Source organism: Nannospalax galili, unplaced genomic scaffold, assembly GCF_000622305.1.
Source record: "Nannospalax galili isolate Female #2095 unplaced genomic scaffold, S.galili_v1.0 scaffold1054, whole genome shotgun sequence".
Taxonomy (NCBI): Eukaryota; Metazoa; Chordata; class Mammalia; order Rodentia; family Spalacidae; genus Nannospalax; species Nannospalax galili.
Window position 1 is genome coordinate 819004 of NW_008335006.1, and position 17998 is coordinate 837001.

Sequence of the window (17998 nt, forward strand, 5' to 3'; positions counted from 1 at the left end):
ATTTTATATATATATTTATTTTATTTAAAGAATATTTTTATTATTCCAAAGAGGGGCAATTTTTAACACATTTTCCAGGTTACATAAAAAAATATATACAATGAAGTTTAAGGGTGGAAAAGTAGGGATAAGAATCAAAGACTAAAGCTGGGCATGGTGGCACACGTCTTCAGTCCCAGCACCTGGGTGGCAGAGCCCAGCAGATCTCTGTGAGTTTGAGGCCAGCCTGGTCCACTCAGCGAGCTCCAGGCCAGCTGGAGTCACAGGGAGACCTTATTTCAAAACAACCTCCCCTCCCCCCAAAAAAAATCAAAGATGAAAAAATTTGCCAGCATGGGATCAACTTTGGTGGAATAATGAAGATTTCCATTAGCTCTGTTTTTTTTTTTTTAATCCTAACTAGTTTATTGGGCTTACTAGCAGAGCATAGGGTGGGGGTTTATTTACAGAAGCTTGGATGCCCCCCGCCTTATGGCTGCTCTGGAAAGTCCACACTCAAATATAGATACTGTGACTTTCTGACAGCTTCACAAAATGGCCAGAGAGGTACCTCATGGCATTCTTAGCTTATATATCCTTAGTCCCTCCCCCACATGCAGCTTAGGTTGACTGACTGGGTGGGAGGGGTAACTGACTCCCCGTTCGACAGGAAGGAGATGTGACTATAGCTTGCCAGCATAATGGTCGGAGGACACATCCAGTTAACACTCCACCCCTTCTTCCAGCTCTTACATTCTTTCCACCAACCTCTTCCACAAAAGTTCCTGAGGCTTAGAGGGGGTAGGAGGTGTGGGATGAGCTTGTGACAAAGCACTGAACTTTGGGGTCTCTGTATCGTCTGTTTTCCATGGGCTATTAGCCCATTTCAGTGGGATTCCATCTACTATAAAAACACAAACAGGAAAAAGCAAAAACACCTAAACAGTGGCTGCTATAATAACTTAACCTATGGATGAAAACACAAATGCTTGGACAGTACTTTATTAGGTGCATCACATCCATCTAACAAAACAATTGCAGTGGCTTCCCACTGGGGCCTATATTCTCCCCAAGATCAGGGGGTTAGCCTAGTCTATAGTACCAGATGTGTGTTCCACTCCTAGGAGCAGGCATTATAGCCATTCAAAAATTTGCTGGTTGTACATACACTAGATGCTCCACTATTGCACTAGCAGGAATATCTTGTTTGGTATGTTGATAGTGCAACATGTGGGGTCTGTCATTGAGCAGAATTATAGGGAATGATCATCTTCCAGTCATCTACATATTGCCTTTTGGCACCATGAAAGCCACCCATCCAGTGGCAGAGTTTCCAGCTTAGTCCAAGCTTGATTTCTCCCTCTCCTGCACTCACATCATGCAGTGTCTTCAGCAATAGGGTTTTTCTGCCCACTTCCTGTGTACAACCAACATTATTGGCAATGGCCTTTTTTGTTCTGGGGACCTCTAGGGCCTCTCAGACCAACAGCTCATAGCGGGGGCAACCCACATCTGGCACTGGGATTTTCATTGAACAACCGTATTGCTTCATTACTTCTGGAAGGACAGTCTTCCATCCCCATAGGATTTCTTCTGTGCTTAAGGCTTTTTTTTTTTAATGTGTGTATCTGGAGATCCCCCCCCCTTTATTGCCATAGTTCTTTTTATAGCCCTTCTTCCCCCCTCTTTAATCACCCCCTTTTTACATATTTCTCCCTTAGTAACACCTTTATCCTACTATTCTCTCTCAGGTTCCTTCTTTCCCTATACCTCCTTGTTTCCCTTCCATATTCCTGGTCCCTGCAGTTACATCAGGACGTGCACTCACTTATAAGGATTTGGTGCTAGGATTCGCAAATGAGGGAGAACATATGTCTTTTGTTTTTCCGAATCTGTGTTACTTCACTTAGTATAACAGTTTCTAGATTCATTTACCTGAAAATTTCAATATTTCATCTTTCTTCACTGCTGAATAGAACTTCATTGTGTAAATATACTACATTTTTGTTAACCACTTGTCAGTTGAGAGGCATTTAGGTTGCTTCCACCTCTTAGCTATTGTGAAAAGAGCAGCAATAAACATGGTTATACAAATGTCTCTACAATAGGATGAGTCCTTTGAGTATATACCAAGGAGTGGTAAAACTGGGTCATATGGTAGGTTCATTTTTAGTGTTTTTAAGAGTTCACAGGGTTGGGGATTTAGCTCAGTGGTAGATCGCTTGCCTAACAAGCGCAAGGCCCTGGGTTCGGTCCTCAGCTCCAAAAAAAAAAGAGTTCACCACACTGTTTTCCATAGGGATTGCACAAGTTGTTTGCAATCCCACCAGCAGTGAATGAGCATTCCCCTCCCCTTTCTCCACATCCTTGCCAGCATTTGGTGTCATTTGTTCTCTTGATCCTAGCCAGTATGACTGGAGTAAGGTGAAACATTAAAGTGGTTTTAATTTGCATTTCCCTAATTGCTAATGATGTTGAACACTTTTTAAGATATGTTTATTTCTTTATAATCTTTATTTCTTCCTTTAAGAGCTCTGTTTTTAAGATGTGTTCATTTATTTATAATCTTTATTTTTTCCTTTGAGAACTCTCTGCTTAGATCTTTAGCCCATCTTTTAACTGGGTCATTTACTTACTCGCTTCTTTATTTTTTGAGTTCTTTATAAATTCTGGATGTTAAACCTTTGCCAGATGTTGTCCTAGTTTGTTCTTCACTGCTGTGACAAAATACTCTGACCACTACCAACTTGGGGAGGAAAGAGTTTATTTAGCTTACATATCCTGGGTCACAGTTCATCCAGGAGCCCAAGGTAGGAACTCAGAACAGGAACCTGGAGGCAGGAGCTAGAGCACAGGCCATGGAGGAATGCTGCTTACTGGCTTGCTCCCCTGGCCCCTGCTCAGCCTGCTTTCTTATGCAACACAGGCCTACCTGCCCAGGGATGGAATCACTCAGTGGGCTGGGCCCTCCCACATCACTCAACAATCGAGAAAGTGCCCCGTGGACATGGCCTCAGTCCAATCCAATGAAGGTAATTCCCCAATTGAGGCTCCCTCAACCCAGGTGTGTCAAGTTGACACTAAAGCTATCCAGTACTGATGTGTCACTGATGAAGTTTTTTCCTACTCTGTGGGTTTTCTCTTCATTTCACTGTTTCTTTTGCTATACGGTAGCTTTTTAGTTTAATGAGGTCCCACTTGTTGATTGTTGACCTTAATTTCTCAGAAACTGCTGTCAGATTTAGAAAATCCTTTCCTACACCTATATCTTGCAGGTTACTTACTGCCAATATTTTCTTCTAATAGTTTCAGGGTTTCCAGTTTCACATTAAGGTCTTTGATCCATTTGAAGTTGACTTTTGTGCAGGGTGAAAGACAGAGGTTTAGCTTCATTCTTCTACAGGTGGAGATCCAGTTTTGCCAGTGCCATTTGTTGAAATGCTGTCTTTCTTCCATTGTGTGTTCTTAGCACCTTTATCAAATATCAGGTGGCTGAAATTGCATGTACTCAGGTTTGGGTCTTCAATGATGTTCCATTGGTCAATGTCTATTTTTGTGCCACTACCATGCTGTTTTTATGACTACTGCTCTGTAGTATACTTTGAGATCTAGTGTAGTAATCCTCTCAGCATTGCTCTTTGTGCTCAGGGCTGCTTTTTTGGCAAAGTATTCTGGGCTGGTATCTATTATCATGCAGAACTGGAAATACCTTGGTCCAGGCTCTTCTGGCTTTCATACTATGCATTGATAAGTCAGCTGTTATTCTGATGGGCTTTCCTTTATATGTGACTTGTTGTTTTTCTTTTGCCTCTTTCAGTATTCTCTCTTTGTTCTGAACATTTAGTGTTTTACTATGATATGCTGTGGGGAGTTTCTTTTCTGGTCTTGTCTATTTAATGTTCTATGTGCTTCTTGTATTTGTATGGAGATGTCTTTCCTTAATTTTGGGAAATTTTCTTCTACAATCCTGTTTAAGGTCTGGTCAATACAATTAACCCGAAATTCTTCTTCCTCTGTGCCTATGATATGTAGACTTGGTCTTTTCATGGTGTTCCACATCTCCTGCATATTCCATTCCTGTGTTTTTTAAATTTTTCCATAAACTTTGCCTGAGTGGTCCAATTCTTCAACTTTATCCTTCAGTGCTGATATTCTCTTTTCCATTTCATTCATTCTAGAGGCAAAGCTTCCCCCTGTTATTTCAAGTCGGCTTACTGAGTTTTTTACTTCCTTCTTCATTTCAGCCTGAGTTTTCTTCAATGTTTCTCTCTCTTTTGTGAATTCAGAAATATATTCCTATGTTCTTTTAGTTTGATTTGTTTGTTCGTGTGTTCTTTCAATTCACTGAATTCCTTGATCATGTTTATGTATGACTGTTTTTTTTTTTTTTTTTTTTTTTGGTCTTTTTGAGACAGGGTCTCCCTATAGCCCCAGCTGTCCTGGAACTCACTATGTAGACCAGGCTGGCCTTGAACTCACAGAGATCCACCTGACTGTTCTTTTTAATTCTGTGTCTTGGGTTGTTTTAGAGGTTCTCCTTGTAGAACTCTTCTACATGACTGGTGGAGTTTGGTGGGGACATAGTATTTTGGCTTTTTATTTTATTATTTTTTCATTGTGGTTTTGAGATGTGAGTTTCTTTTTTTGTTTGTGATTCTGATATGAAAATCAAGTTTTCGTTCATTGAGTTGAAATTTGCTTCTGTTTGTATTATTGGTGTGCCTTCATCATTTTCTTATTGATTATGTAAAGCTGGTTGGTTTAGGTTTCAGGTTCTTTCAGATTTTATTTTGGAGGGAACTGATGGCTTCAGTTCAGCTACTCAGGAGCTCCTGCAGAAGCCCAAGTCAGGCTCCAGTCAGATACACTCAGGCTTTCTTCTAACATTTAGACCCTTACTAGCGAGTACTCAGAGCACAATTTGGGAAGTTCCCTAAGGGAAGGCCCAATTTTGGCACTCTCATTTTCTGAGTTCTCAGCCTCTACACCAGATGGAGGCCAGATCAGGTGCTCTCAGGCAGTCTACTGAGTTCTCAGCCCCTACACCAGATGGAGGCCAGATCAGGTGCTCTCAGTCTGATGAGTTCTCAGACCCTACACCAGATGGAGGCACTCTCAGGTGGCCTACTGAGTTCTCAGGCCCTATACCAGAGGGAGAACAGATCAAGCACTCTCATGAGGTCTGCTAAGATCTCAGCCCCTACGCCAGATGGAGGCCAGAACAGGCTTTCTCAGGCTGTCTGCTAAGGTCTCAGCTTTACCCTACCACAGGGCAGAGGTCTGCCCTGGGGCTGTGAGAGGGACCTAGTTAGGGAGCTGGGGAAGCTCACCACCATGTGGAGGCTGGATCCAGACACTCTCAGGTAGTCTGCTGAGATAAATTAGCCCCTAAACCTGATGGAGGCCAGCACAGGTACTCTCAGACTGTCTGCTAAGGTCTCCTACATTATATATTTTATATTTTAAAAGTATTTTAGGGGCCTATAAAGGGTTCAGCAAGCAAAGGTTCCTGCCAGGGCTGGTTCATGAACACTGGGAAGTAGAGACTTTCAGGTCACTGGAAGCTTGCATATGTGAATTTGTAGCAATGGTGGTATTGAGCACAGGATTTATGCCAACTCAAGAAGGCATTCTGAAGACCAATATTACTCACTGTCCCATATAATTGCAAGTACCAAGGGCAACTTCATGATGAAATTAGCTTTCCATTGAGACATAAGATGAGACAATGTATAATGAAAAGACTGTGAACTACAAAGCAATACACAAAAGTTAGAAGACCTTCATGTGCACTGAAAACTTTTTATTCTGTTTTATTACTTCTAGACATACTCCAAAATAAAAGAAAGGTTCACAGAAAGAAACTGTGAAAATAAATAATCTACTCTTAATCAGCTACTGCAGACTCTTTATGAAGAATTTTTTTCAGAATCACATAAATAAACCTAGAAAGATAGGCTAAGCAAGTATGGAGGATTGGCAGGTGAAGCAATATATTTGTGCGTGTGTGTGTGCGTGTGTGCGTGCGTGCGTGTGTGCGTGAGTGTGTGTGTGTATACAAAGATTGTGTGGTATAATTTAATTTTAGTCTATAAGATTAAGACTGGTGAAAGACAGGTGATATACCAATAAAAAGTAAGCTAAACGCTATTTCAGCCCCATGGCTCCTGGCAGAGGAAGTGGAAACAGAAGCTACTTCCAAAATTGGGTTTCTTCCTCTTCCATTATTGGTACTGGGGATTGAGCCTTCAAGAGTATACTGCTTAATAAGACCCCCAAATAAAACCAAAAGAAATAACTAAAACCAACAAATATGCAAATACGAATACAGAGCACAAGAGATATGAAAAGGCAAGAGGCATCCCCCAATAGCTCATAACCCTTCAACTACTGAACTCAAAGATATGAACTGATACTGGCCAAATACCAAATGATGATTTCAAAAGTTTTAGATCAATAATCTAAAAGAGATTACAAACATGTAAATCAAATCAATACAGGACCTAATAGCAAGGAGGAAAAAGTAAGCAAAATCAATGAGAAAGTCAGTAACATGGACAAAAAAGTCAGTAACATGGAAGAAAGGCTCAGCAAAGAAACACAGATTTTGAGAAAAACAGAAATGTTGGAAATAAGAAACTCAGTATGGTTTTTTTTTTTAAAGCAGTGGAAATTTGAGTATGGAACCTTGCAGGCACAGGCACTCATGTGCATATACCTACACACAGACTCACACATATACACATAAGTTAAAAAATAAAAATGAAAAGCAAACCATACACCATGCCCAAGTTAGTTTCATTCCAAGAATGCAAAGTTGGTCCAACATACACAAGTCACTATGTAACAGCACACATAGAACTGAATAAAAATTGCATAACCATTTCAAGAGATGCAGAAAGGGCTTGCAACAAAATTCAACATCCCTTCATGTTAAAGTCCCTGAAGAAACGAGGAGTAGAAGGAAAATACCTCAGTGTAATAAAGGTTCTCTATGACAAACCTGTAACAAACATTATTCTAAATAAGAAAAAACAGAATATTTCTTCTAAAATCCAGAATGAGACCTTTCTCAAAGGTGCCTTTCTCCACTCTTATTCAATGTAATGCTTATTATCTTAGCTAGAACAATAAAACAAGAGAAAGAAATAAAAGAAATACAAATAGGAAAAGAAGCAAAGTATTCCTATGACAGATACAATGATCTTATAGTTAAAAGACCATAGAGATTCTACAAGAAAATTCTTAGACTGATAAACACTAAAGTAGCAGAATACGAAATCAACATATAAAACTCGGTAATGGTCTATATACCAATAACAAACATGCTAAGAAGGAAATTGGAAAAAAGCCCATCCATAATAGCTTTAAAAAATAAAATAAAATACCTAGGAAAAAAACCTAACCAGGGAGGTGAAAGACCTCTACAATGAAAACTTTAAGACACTGTGCCAGATAGCTTTAGTTGTCAGTTTGACATACCCGGGCAGACGAAGCCTCAATTGGAGAATTGCCTCTATTGAACTGGCCTATGGCCATGTCTGGAGGACATTTTCTTGATTGTTGAGTGATGTGAGAGGGCCCAGCCCACTGTGAGCAGTGCCACCCCTGGGCAGTTGGTCCTGTATTGTATAAGAAAGCAGGCTGAATATAGGCTAAGGGAGCAAGCCAATAAGCAGCCATCCTCCATGGTCTATGCTCCAGGTTCCTGCCCTAAGTTCCTACATTGGGATCCCTCAGTGATGAACTGTGACCTGGGAGATGTAAATCAAATAAACCCTTTCCTTCCCAAGATGGTATGGGTCAGAGTGTTTTGTCACAGCAATAGAGAAGCTAACTAGAACAGACACTGAAGAAAGAGGCTAGAGAGAAGGATCAATAGTTAAGAGCACTGGCAGCTCTTCTAGAGGACCCAGGTTCAGGGTACAAAACCTACGTGGCAGTTAATAACCGTCTGTAACTCAAGTTTCAAGCCCTCTTCCGGGCTTCCATGTACACTGCACTGCACATATGTGGTGTATCTTCATACGCGCAGGCAAAACACTCAGACACATAAAATGTCCTCATGTCAAATTATATTGCAGAAACATAAAAACAGATGTGCAGACCATGGCAGAATACAAGATCCAGAAATAAACACACATAGTTATAACTGCCTCATTTTTTACAAAGGTGTCAAAAACATATTTTGGAAAAAGAACAGCCTCTTCAACAAATGGTGTTAGAAAACTAAATTTCTATATGTAGAAGAATGAAATTAGAGCCCATGATTCAACTTGTTCAAAAATCATTTCAAAATGGATCAAAAGACCTTTAATGTATGATCTAAAACTTTAAAATTGCTAGACAAAAACACTTTAAGATATATGCATAGGCAAAGATTTTCTAGAAAAGGCTCCAAAATCAGGGGAAATTATCTCAAGAATAGATAAGTGAGATTACATGAAAATAAAATTCTTCACAGCAAAGGGAATGATCACTACAGTGAAGAGACCACCTACAGAATGGGCCAAAAAAAATCTTTGTCAACTTCACATCAGACATGGGACTAATATCAAGAATAAAGAACTGAAAAAATAAACACCAAAAAAATCATCTAATCAAAAAATAGGCTAATAAACTGAATAAGAGAGTTCTCAAGAATAGGAGAAACACAAATAGCCAATAAATATTTGAAAAATATTTCATAGTGCTGGAAGGTTTATGCATGCTACTAAAAGAGAAAATTAATCATCAACCTTACCCAGCTGTGAATTCTGTGATCTACAACAACTGGCTTAGCATAATATGTCCACAGGTGCAACAGTGGCACAAATATTATGGAAGTAACCAACTACTTCCTAATTTGACTTAAGGTCCATTTCATAAGATGGATCCCTTATCTGACATTGGTATCAGGTCTAGGAAACTGTGTTTAGACAGGTCACAGGCCATAGGGGAGAGCCTAATATTATTATTCTGCTAAGTATATATATGTATATATATATGTATTTTATTAAACCAATTCCTAATGACTTATTGTTATAACCATGGATTAATGCATCTCTCAACTCTCACCAAAGAAGTTTCCTTATGTAGCAGGTGGTGATTAACCCAGAGACCCACAACTGGCCAGTGTGCAGAGACTAAGAGGCTACAGAGTACTTATCCCTAAATAGGACACCTTTATCAAAACTTCTGCCTGCCAACGTGCAGGGATCATTGCAGAAGAGGGAGTAGAAAGACTGTAAGAGTCAGACATGTTGAAAAACCACAGGAAAACAGTTTTTCAGACAACTGGACAGTTACTCAAATGTGCTCACAGCATGGTGACAGCATGCACAAGTCCCATGACAAAATCACAGAGATGATGGGGGGAGGTGAGAAAGAAACCTCAACCCTATCTGAGGAATTATCGGCAGCAGATAGCTGCTGGGAAGGGGAGAATCAGTCTTCTTTAGTATGGGACTCTCAGTACGTTAACTAGGCTCCAGTGGATAGACCCACACCAAAGGGCATTTGGGGACGAAAGTCTGATTCTATAGGCCTTAATATATATAACAGAATACATGAAATTGGGCAGGTATAGTTGGGGGGAATAGAGATGGAGGAGAGAATCTAAATTCAATTAAAATATATTGTATGAACGTCACAAAAATTCACTTAAAAAAACTATTCTCAGCTTCTATTTCACCCCCGCTGTAATGATTAGAATCAAGAAAAAAAAATGACAACTGCCATGAGTTTGGATCCTCAGAACCTAAGTTAAAAAATTCCAGGTATCAGGGCTGGACAGATGGCTTAGCGGTTAAGAACACTGGCTGTTCTTGCAGAAGACCTGGGTTTGAATCTCAGTACCCACATGGCAGCTAACAACTGTCCATAACTCCAGTCCCAGGGGATCCAAAAGCCTCTTCTGTCCTCTGCAGGCACTGCACGACATGGGTGCACTCACCTACATGCAGGCAATACACACATACACATTAAAAAAAAAAAAAAAAGATTCCAGGTATGCTGGGTGTGGTGGTGCACATCTTTAATCCCAGCACTCTGGAGGCAGAGGCTTGCAGATTTCTGTAAGTTCAAGGCCAGCCTGGTCTACATAGGAAGTCCCAGGCCAGCCAGTGCTACATAAACCCTGACTAAAAAGCAAAAAGCCAGGTGTGGTGGTGTACACTTGTAATCCCAGCAATGGAGAGGCATTCCCTGGGGTTGGCCACCCTGCCATTAAGAAACCCTGTCTCAAAAAACAGCTGGATGGGAGCTGGAGAGATTGCTCACTGGTTAAGAGCACTGACTGCTCTTGCAGAGGACCCAGGTTCAAAACCCAGTACCCACATGGCGGCTACAAATCGTCCTTAACTCCAGCTCCAGGGTAATCCGAAGCCCTCTTCTGACCTTCGTGGCATTGCACGACACGGGTGTACTCACATACATGCAGGCAATACACTCATACACATAAAAGAAAAATAATAAATAAAAATTTTAAAAAACAGCTGGATGGCACCTGAGAAACAATACCTGAGATTGTATTTTGACTTCCACATATATGCACACACATACACACACGTACCCAAACATGCATGTATACACCCCCCCACAAAAACATGGACACACAACACAAAAATATTACTGATGAGAGATAAATAAGAACACAGTATATTGATACACATGTATCATTATTCATTACTTTGTAGGCTAACTTTAAAAATAAAGGAAAAGGAAAAAATGGTGTTATGTGCTTTTACAAATAGACAAGTTTTAGGGTTATTAGGGTAGGTGAGAAGAGCTACAGAGATGCGCTTCAACACCTCTGGACCCTTTCTAGGAGTCTTAAACTGCTTCTAGAAGTCATAGTTCTTCTCATCGCTATCCCTCTCTAGTAGATCTTAAGGGACTTTCATGTCTATTAGAAATGGCTTTAAGAAATTGTGCAAAGATAAGGACTAAGAGTAAACATAAAATAAGATGTTAACATAATTAAGATATTTAGTAAAACATTTTTCTCACCTTTCCACATTCCATTTACACCAGGACGGGGACTGAATTCAGATCTACATGCTGTGTCTTTATTAAAGAGCAACCTTTCAAATGAAAAAGAGAAGGCATAGATTAATTATCATGTTTCCAAAATAGACTAACATTTTAACTGTCATTTTTATTATGGCTAAGCTTGCTAAAATTCTGTTATACTACTACTAATATTTCCATTTCAAAGTATTATTGCAGAAACATATACTTTCATATGAAAGTATTACTCAAGAAAAAATGTTCATATAGTCATACTCAAAAACAAATATCTTGTTATTATTTTTGGTTTGGGGGACAAGAGTCAATAATAGTATTCGATTACAGGTCAAATGAGGAGATCAACTGAGGGACCAGTGCTAATGATTTTTTCCTTTGCAATCCTCTATACCACAGAGAAGTTCAGATTAAAATTACAGGACTAAACCTGAGTATATATTTTCATTATATATAGGGAGAGAATTCTTTAATTTTTAGATTTATTTCTTACTATGTTTCAGGCAGCGCCAAGGTAACAGAGGGAAGAAATATAGTCTTTGACCCTCAAGAAGCTCCAAATATAGTCAAGGAAATAAAACTAGTAGAGGAATGGTCAATGATTCATGACAGTGAGTATGCTACTTGGCAGAGTGAAGTATTTATCTTTTCTGTTTAAAAATCGAGTAAAAATTGAAAGTATTACAAAAGAACAACAAATGGCCAATAAGTATGTGAAAATATGTCCAACACCACCAATCATTAGAGAAACACAAATCAAAACCACAATGAGAAACCACTTTAAACTCATCAGGGTGGCTGTCATTTTTTTTATAAATTAATAAAAGAAAGAAAGTCTGGTGAGGTAGTGCCCACTGTAATCCCTACTGAAGTAGGAGGATCAGAAGTTCAATCTCATTTTTGGCTACATAGCAAGATTAAGGTCAGCCTGTCCTACTTAAAACTATGTTTCACAAAACAGAAAGAATATAACAAATGTAATAAAGATGTAAATAACTGGCAATCATGTATTGCTGGTGAGAATGTGAAATAACTATTATGAAAAATATTCCTCAAATTATTAATCGGAACAGCCATTTGGTTCAGCAATCCTACTTCTGAGTATATACACAGAACTGAAAACAGGAACTCAACCATACCTATGTAATTCACAGTCATAGAAGCATTATTCAAAACAGATCCCCAATAGTAGAAACAAACAAATGTCCATCAATAGAAACCAGAATAAATACAGCATGGAATTATTCTGTTAAAAAGAAAAGAAATAGATAATATAGACATATGCAACATAAATGAACTTCAAAGATATTATACTAAGTGAAATAAGCCAGACACAAAAGGACAGATAGTAGAGGATTCTATTCCTATGTGGTACTCAGAAGAGTCAGATACATGGATACAGAAGGAAAGTGGTGCTTTCCATGGGTGGAGAGAGAAAGCAATACAGAGTTATGTTGTTGAGTGGGTAGACTGAGTCATTTCTGGATGATTCTGGAACAGTAGTGGCGGTCAGAGAACAATGTGAATGTACTCAATGCCACTAAGCTGTACATTAAAATTGTTAGAACAGTAAAACTCGAGTAAGACATATTTTACTAGCATTAAAAATTCTTTAAAAATGTTCCAGAATCCAAGAATACAATGTGAAATCATCTGTACTAAGGCATGGCTATGTAGTTTACTTACTTTGTTTTTTTGTAAAGATGAGACAACATTCTTAAAAGACAACATCATAGCCATGAAGACTAGAAAACTGACTGCTTGCTATTAAAGGTGTGGCCATAATGAGATGGCAATAGTGACTGTAACTGGTGCTACTAAAGACCTTTGCAGTGGTGCAAATGTCCTAATCTTTTTTTTTTTTTAAGTTTATAACTTTTTTTATTATTAAGCAAATAAACCAGAGAGTACTTTCTTAATAAAACTTTTAAAGCTGGCATCAGTGCAGCCTAAAACACTCTGTTTTCTCCCTTTACTTCAGGATCTTGGCAGTCTCATAGTAAGAATATAAAGATCTCCACTGCGTCTCAGTCAGAGGAGCCATCTCCATTTTTTTTTTTTTCCTATTCTTACTGTGACTGCCTAGTAAAAGTTTTTTTTTTAAATCCTAATGAGTTTATTCAGCTTGCTAACAGAGCATAGGGTGGGGGTTTATTTACAGAAGAATGGGTGCCCCCCCCCAGCCCTGCCCCATTTACTGCTGTGCTGGATACTCAAATATAGTCTATGCTCAAATATACATCCTGTGAGAGAGGTGCCTCATGGTATCTTGGCTTATATATCCTTAGGCCCTCCCCCACATGCAGCTAAATTCACCTGATTGGTTGGAGGGGTAACTGACTCCCCTTGTTTACTTATTTTTCTTAATGTTAATCTTTTAAATGGACAGTTTCAAATATCAATACCAACTCTGCCCTCTGCTGGTCTTCCAGAGATTAAAACCAATTCTAAACATGGTAATTCATTCCATGTAAAAGTTTTCAACATGAAACTCTAAAGAATATTTTTGAAAACCATAATAACTTTCAAAATAACCATCATCATTTCTTAATATTATTTAATTTTCAGCCTGTGATAAGTAACCTTTAAAATAGCTCCTGATAAGTATGCCTCCATGTACCCTTTCCTTCGAATATGGGCTGCACCTAAAGACTCTTCTAGTGAAAAGAATACAGAAAATAGGATGTGATTTCTGAAATTAGACATTAACTTCCATCTTGTTCTCCCTCATTGCATCTTCCCTCTGATAGAAGCCAGCTTGTCACACTGTGAACTGTCCTTTGGAGAGGTTTACAACAGCAAGAAACTCAAGGTGGCCTCCAGTCAAGTTAGAAATGAAGGCCTCAGTTCAACAGCCAAGAAAGGAATTAAATCCCACAACAGCCACATAGAAAGTGGATCCTTGAGAATAACACACCCCTAGGTGACACTTTGAATGCAGTTTTGTGAGATACCCTAAGCCACAACCAAGCCACGAGTAAATTCTTAACCAAAAATCCTCTAAGACAGTGTTTACTGAAGATACTGTCTATTGTTTTAAGACATAGCATTTTAGAGTATTACACAGCAATAGAAAACTCAGATATAGTGGTCACATTCTGTGTGTTTTGGAAGCACTATGCTACAACCCCAGGTTTTGTTTTATTTGGGTAGTTTGCTGCCTCCTGAGTGGCTGGGATTGCTGGCCTTTGCCACTTGACTCAGCCAAATGTGTATTTTTACAGTTGTTTTATTCAAGTCATTATCTAAACAAGGTGCTATGGTATACATCTACATTTGATTTCTATGCTTTTTAAGCCTTTTAAAATCTTTTATTTATTTACTTATTCATATATATTTTATGAGTATTTTGCCTACATGTTTTTAAGTGGACTTGTGTCATGCAATGCCTGAAGAGGCCAGAAGGGAACATCAGATTCCCTGGAACCAGAGTTATATAGATGGCTGTTAGCCATGATGTGGGTGCTGGGAACCAAACCCAGTTCCTATGGAAGAGTAGCCAGTGCTCTTAACAGCTGAACCATCTCTCCAGCTGCTAAGACCCCTTTAAAATCTACAAATTATTCCTTCCTTCTCTTCCTGACTGCAATTCATTTGTAGAAGAAACTCAGTTGTTTTTCCTACACAGTTTTGCACAACTATATAGTATTTTGCCTGATAGTGATTTCTGTGCTCCTAGGACATGTACTTTTTATCCCAAAGTTGGGAGTGTGTACATGAGAAACAGCCAGAATGAACTACATACATATAAGTAAAGAGTTTTAAAGACAAAGAAAACTCAAACCACTGGCATTCAATTCTAGCACTATTTAAACTTTGTATTTCCACAACAATGAAACAATACTAATTTTTAACCTTGGGCTACAAGGTCTGAAAGAATAATGCTGCCATCACACTGTAAAAAAATATCTAAAAAATGTTCAGAGAAACCTGTCTTTCTGGTAATAAGTAGGAGCTAATAGGTCTGGGGAAAAGAGTGGGTGTAACAATTATGGAGAAGTGAGAGAGAAAAGAGAATACCCTGTGTATGACCCAATGTGAGTTCCGGGCATAGCCCAAGCTGTCCACACGCACATCAGATCCAAGGAAGCATAAAGAAAGGTTGGAGAACTTTATGTTAACTACTACCTAAGTCCCAGGATAATCCTGAGTGATAAATGCACCACACGGACTCAAGTAACACAGTGATATAACCACCAAGGATAAAGCCAGAACAGAAAGTACAGTCTGAAACTAGTCAGGACTGACTGTCAAACCAAATAAAAGCCAATACTCTCTAACAGATTTTAATAAGACCAAAAATCCAGAGCATAATATTCAAAATGTCCAGTATAGAATTCAAAACTGTTCAACATGAAAAAGATTCCCTACACCACAACCCTGGTGTTGGAATTACAAGACAAAGACTTTAAAGCAGCCATTATAACCATCCTCGAGACAAAAGTGAACACCCCTATCTGGGGTGAACAGATATTTGTTCATGTCTCTCCAGGAAAAATCACACAACAGATGAACAGATCAAAATTCTTAAAAGAACTAAAAAGCTTTGCAAGAGAATCTAGAAAAAATTTTAGAGAGAAAAATTATATATGGAAAACTCACCAAATGGGATCAAGAACAGAATAAGATGAGAAAAGGAAAAAGCGGAGTTAGCCAGAAGTGGTGGCAGAGACCTATAACCCTAGCACTAGGGATGGTGAAGCAGGAGGACCTTGAACTCAGATTCAGTGTGTCCTGCAGTGAGTTCCAAGCCAGCCTGTGCCACATAACAAGACTTCGTGGGGTTTTTTTCTTTTTTTAAAAAAAGGGGAGGGGAGTAAGTGAACCTAAAAATGTAGTATTTCTCGCAAGAGAAAATTTTAAATGGAAACTCAGGGGTTTGGGAGACAGTATGTCAAGATCTAACATCTACATCATTGAAGCATTAGTAAGAAAAAAAAAAAAGATTGGGGGCTGGGAAGACGGCCCCACAGATTAAGGCAAGGGACTAGCTGCACAAGCCTGGGGACCTGAGTTCTACCCCACATAATGGTGGAAGGAAAGAACTGACTCTGCAAAGATGTCCTCTAACCTCCATATATATGCCATGGCACATGCACCCACACATATCATGCATACACGTATACACAATAAACAACTTAAAATATTTTTATTCTTTTTTTTATGTGTATGTGTGTGCTGCCTGTATGTAGATAAGTGCACCCATGTCGTGCAGTGCCCACAGGGGACAAAAGAGGCTGTTGGATCCCCTGGAACTGGAGTTACGGACAGTTGGTAGCTGCCATGTGGGTGCTGGGATTCAAACCCGGGTCTTCTACAAGAACAGCCAGTGTTCTTAACCGCTGAGCCATCTCTCCAGCCCAAGAAAGAAAAGAGGCTTTTTAAAAAAAATTCTATTATTTTTATTTTTATGTGTATTTGTATATTGCCTGCATGTAGGTAAGTGCATCCATGTTGTGCAATGCCCACAGAGGTCAGAAGAGACCGTCGGATCCCGAAGGAAGGAACGAAGGAAGGAAAGGAGGGATGGAGGGAGGGAGGGAGGGAAGGAGGGAGAAAGAGAAGAAGAGACTGAGGTAGGAAAAGAATACCTGAAGAAATCATGACAGAAAACTTCCTAAATTTGTTGAATTTACATATTCAGGAAGCTCAGTGAGAGCCACACATGGAAAACCCAAGGGAAACCATGCTGAAAGGTTGTGCTGGATAGCTTTGTCAACTTGACACACCTGGGTTGAGGGAGCCTCATATGGGGAATTTCCTCCATTGAACTGGTCTGTGGGCATGTCTGTGGTACATTTTCTTGATTATTGAGTGATGGGGGGGCAGCCCACTGTGGGTGGTGCCACCCCTGGGCAGGTGGTCCAGTATTGTATAAAGCAGGCTGAGCATGACAGGAACAAGCCAGTAAGCAGTGTTCCTTCACCGCCTGTGCTTCAGCTCCTGCCTCTAGGTTCCTGCCCTGAGTTCCTACCATGATGAACTCCATGATGAATTGTGACCCACAAGATGTAAGCCAAATAAACCCTTTCCTCCCCAAGTTGGTATTGGTCAGAGTGTTTTGTCACAGCAATAGAGAAGCAAACTAGAACAGAAATATCATAATTAAACTACTGAGAACAAATGAAAGAAAAAGTGACCTTGCATGTAAGAGAACAGTTCTAATAGAGCACGATACAAAGACTTCTGGATCCTGACTGTGATGGTTGTGGAGACTCCATGTATTTATTAAAATGTTCCCCGCGTAAAAAGAAGGCCAAACCCAACCATATGTATACATTTAAAAAAAAAGCTCACTGCACTCCTATCCTCAGGCCTCTTGGGGTAAGTCCATAGCAAAGCCCTCTGCGCCTTGACGCACTCAGCCACATTCGCCCTTTGATCTCCCCCACTGTTCTCTACTCCTAGTTTGGGCCCTGCACCATTCCTAGTCTTGGGGCCCCAGACACCTAGGGAACCAATACTGCTTCCTTATCCTTTTCACCCAGACCAACTTAGTGCCTTTCTTGGGCCCCAGGAGCACCGCTTCTGGACCAGGCCCTGCCCTCACCTTTCTCTGCTCCCCTGGACCTGCACCACTGGCTAACTCTCCTACCCTGCACTCCTATCCTCAGGCCTCTGGGGGTAAGTCTAAAATGCAGACCTCCGCGCCTTGACTCACCCAGCCACATTCTCCCCTGCTGTTCTCTCCTAGTTTGGGCCCTGCGCCATTCCTAGTCTTGGGTCCCCAGACACCTGGGGAACCAATACTGCTTCCTGATCTTTTTCACCCAGACCAACTTAGTGCCTTCCTTGGGCCCCAGGAGCACTGCTTCTGGACCTGGCCCCGCCCTCACCTCCCTCTACTTCCCTGGTCCTGCAACACCCGCCAGCCTCTTTCTGGGGCTGACAGCCTCTTACTGGGGGCTCCGAGGCTTACCTTTACTCTCCCTGATCCTTTGCATACAGTACAACCCAGCTACTCAATCCACTCCCTGGGAAATCTTGGGGCTTCTTCCCTCCCCATCTGCTTTTG

General features: G+C 40.0%; 1 protein-coding gene across 5 annotated transcripts in view; it reads right to left on the minus strand.

The window, feature by feature from the left end:
- The window catches only part of Ankrd31 (ankyrin repeat domain 31), a 193906-nt gene that overhangs the window by 166140 nt on the left and 9768 nt on the right, over positions 1–17998 (minus strand). For all 5 annotated transcript variants that reach the window (XM_029561906.1, XM_029561905.1, XM_029561909.1 and 2 more), the window contains exon 2: positions 10969–11042. In XM_029561906.1, the coding sequence (XP_029417766.1) occupies positions 10969–11042 (74 nt within the window). The remainder of the gene's footprint in view (positions 1–10968; positions 11043–17998) is intronic.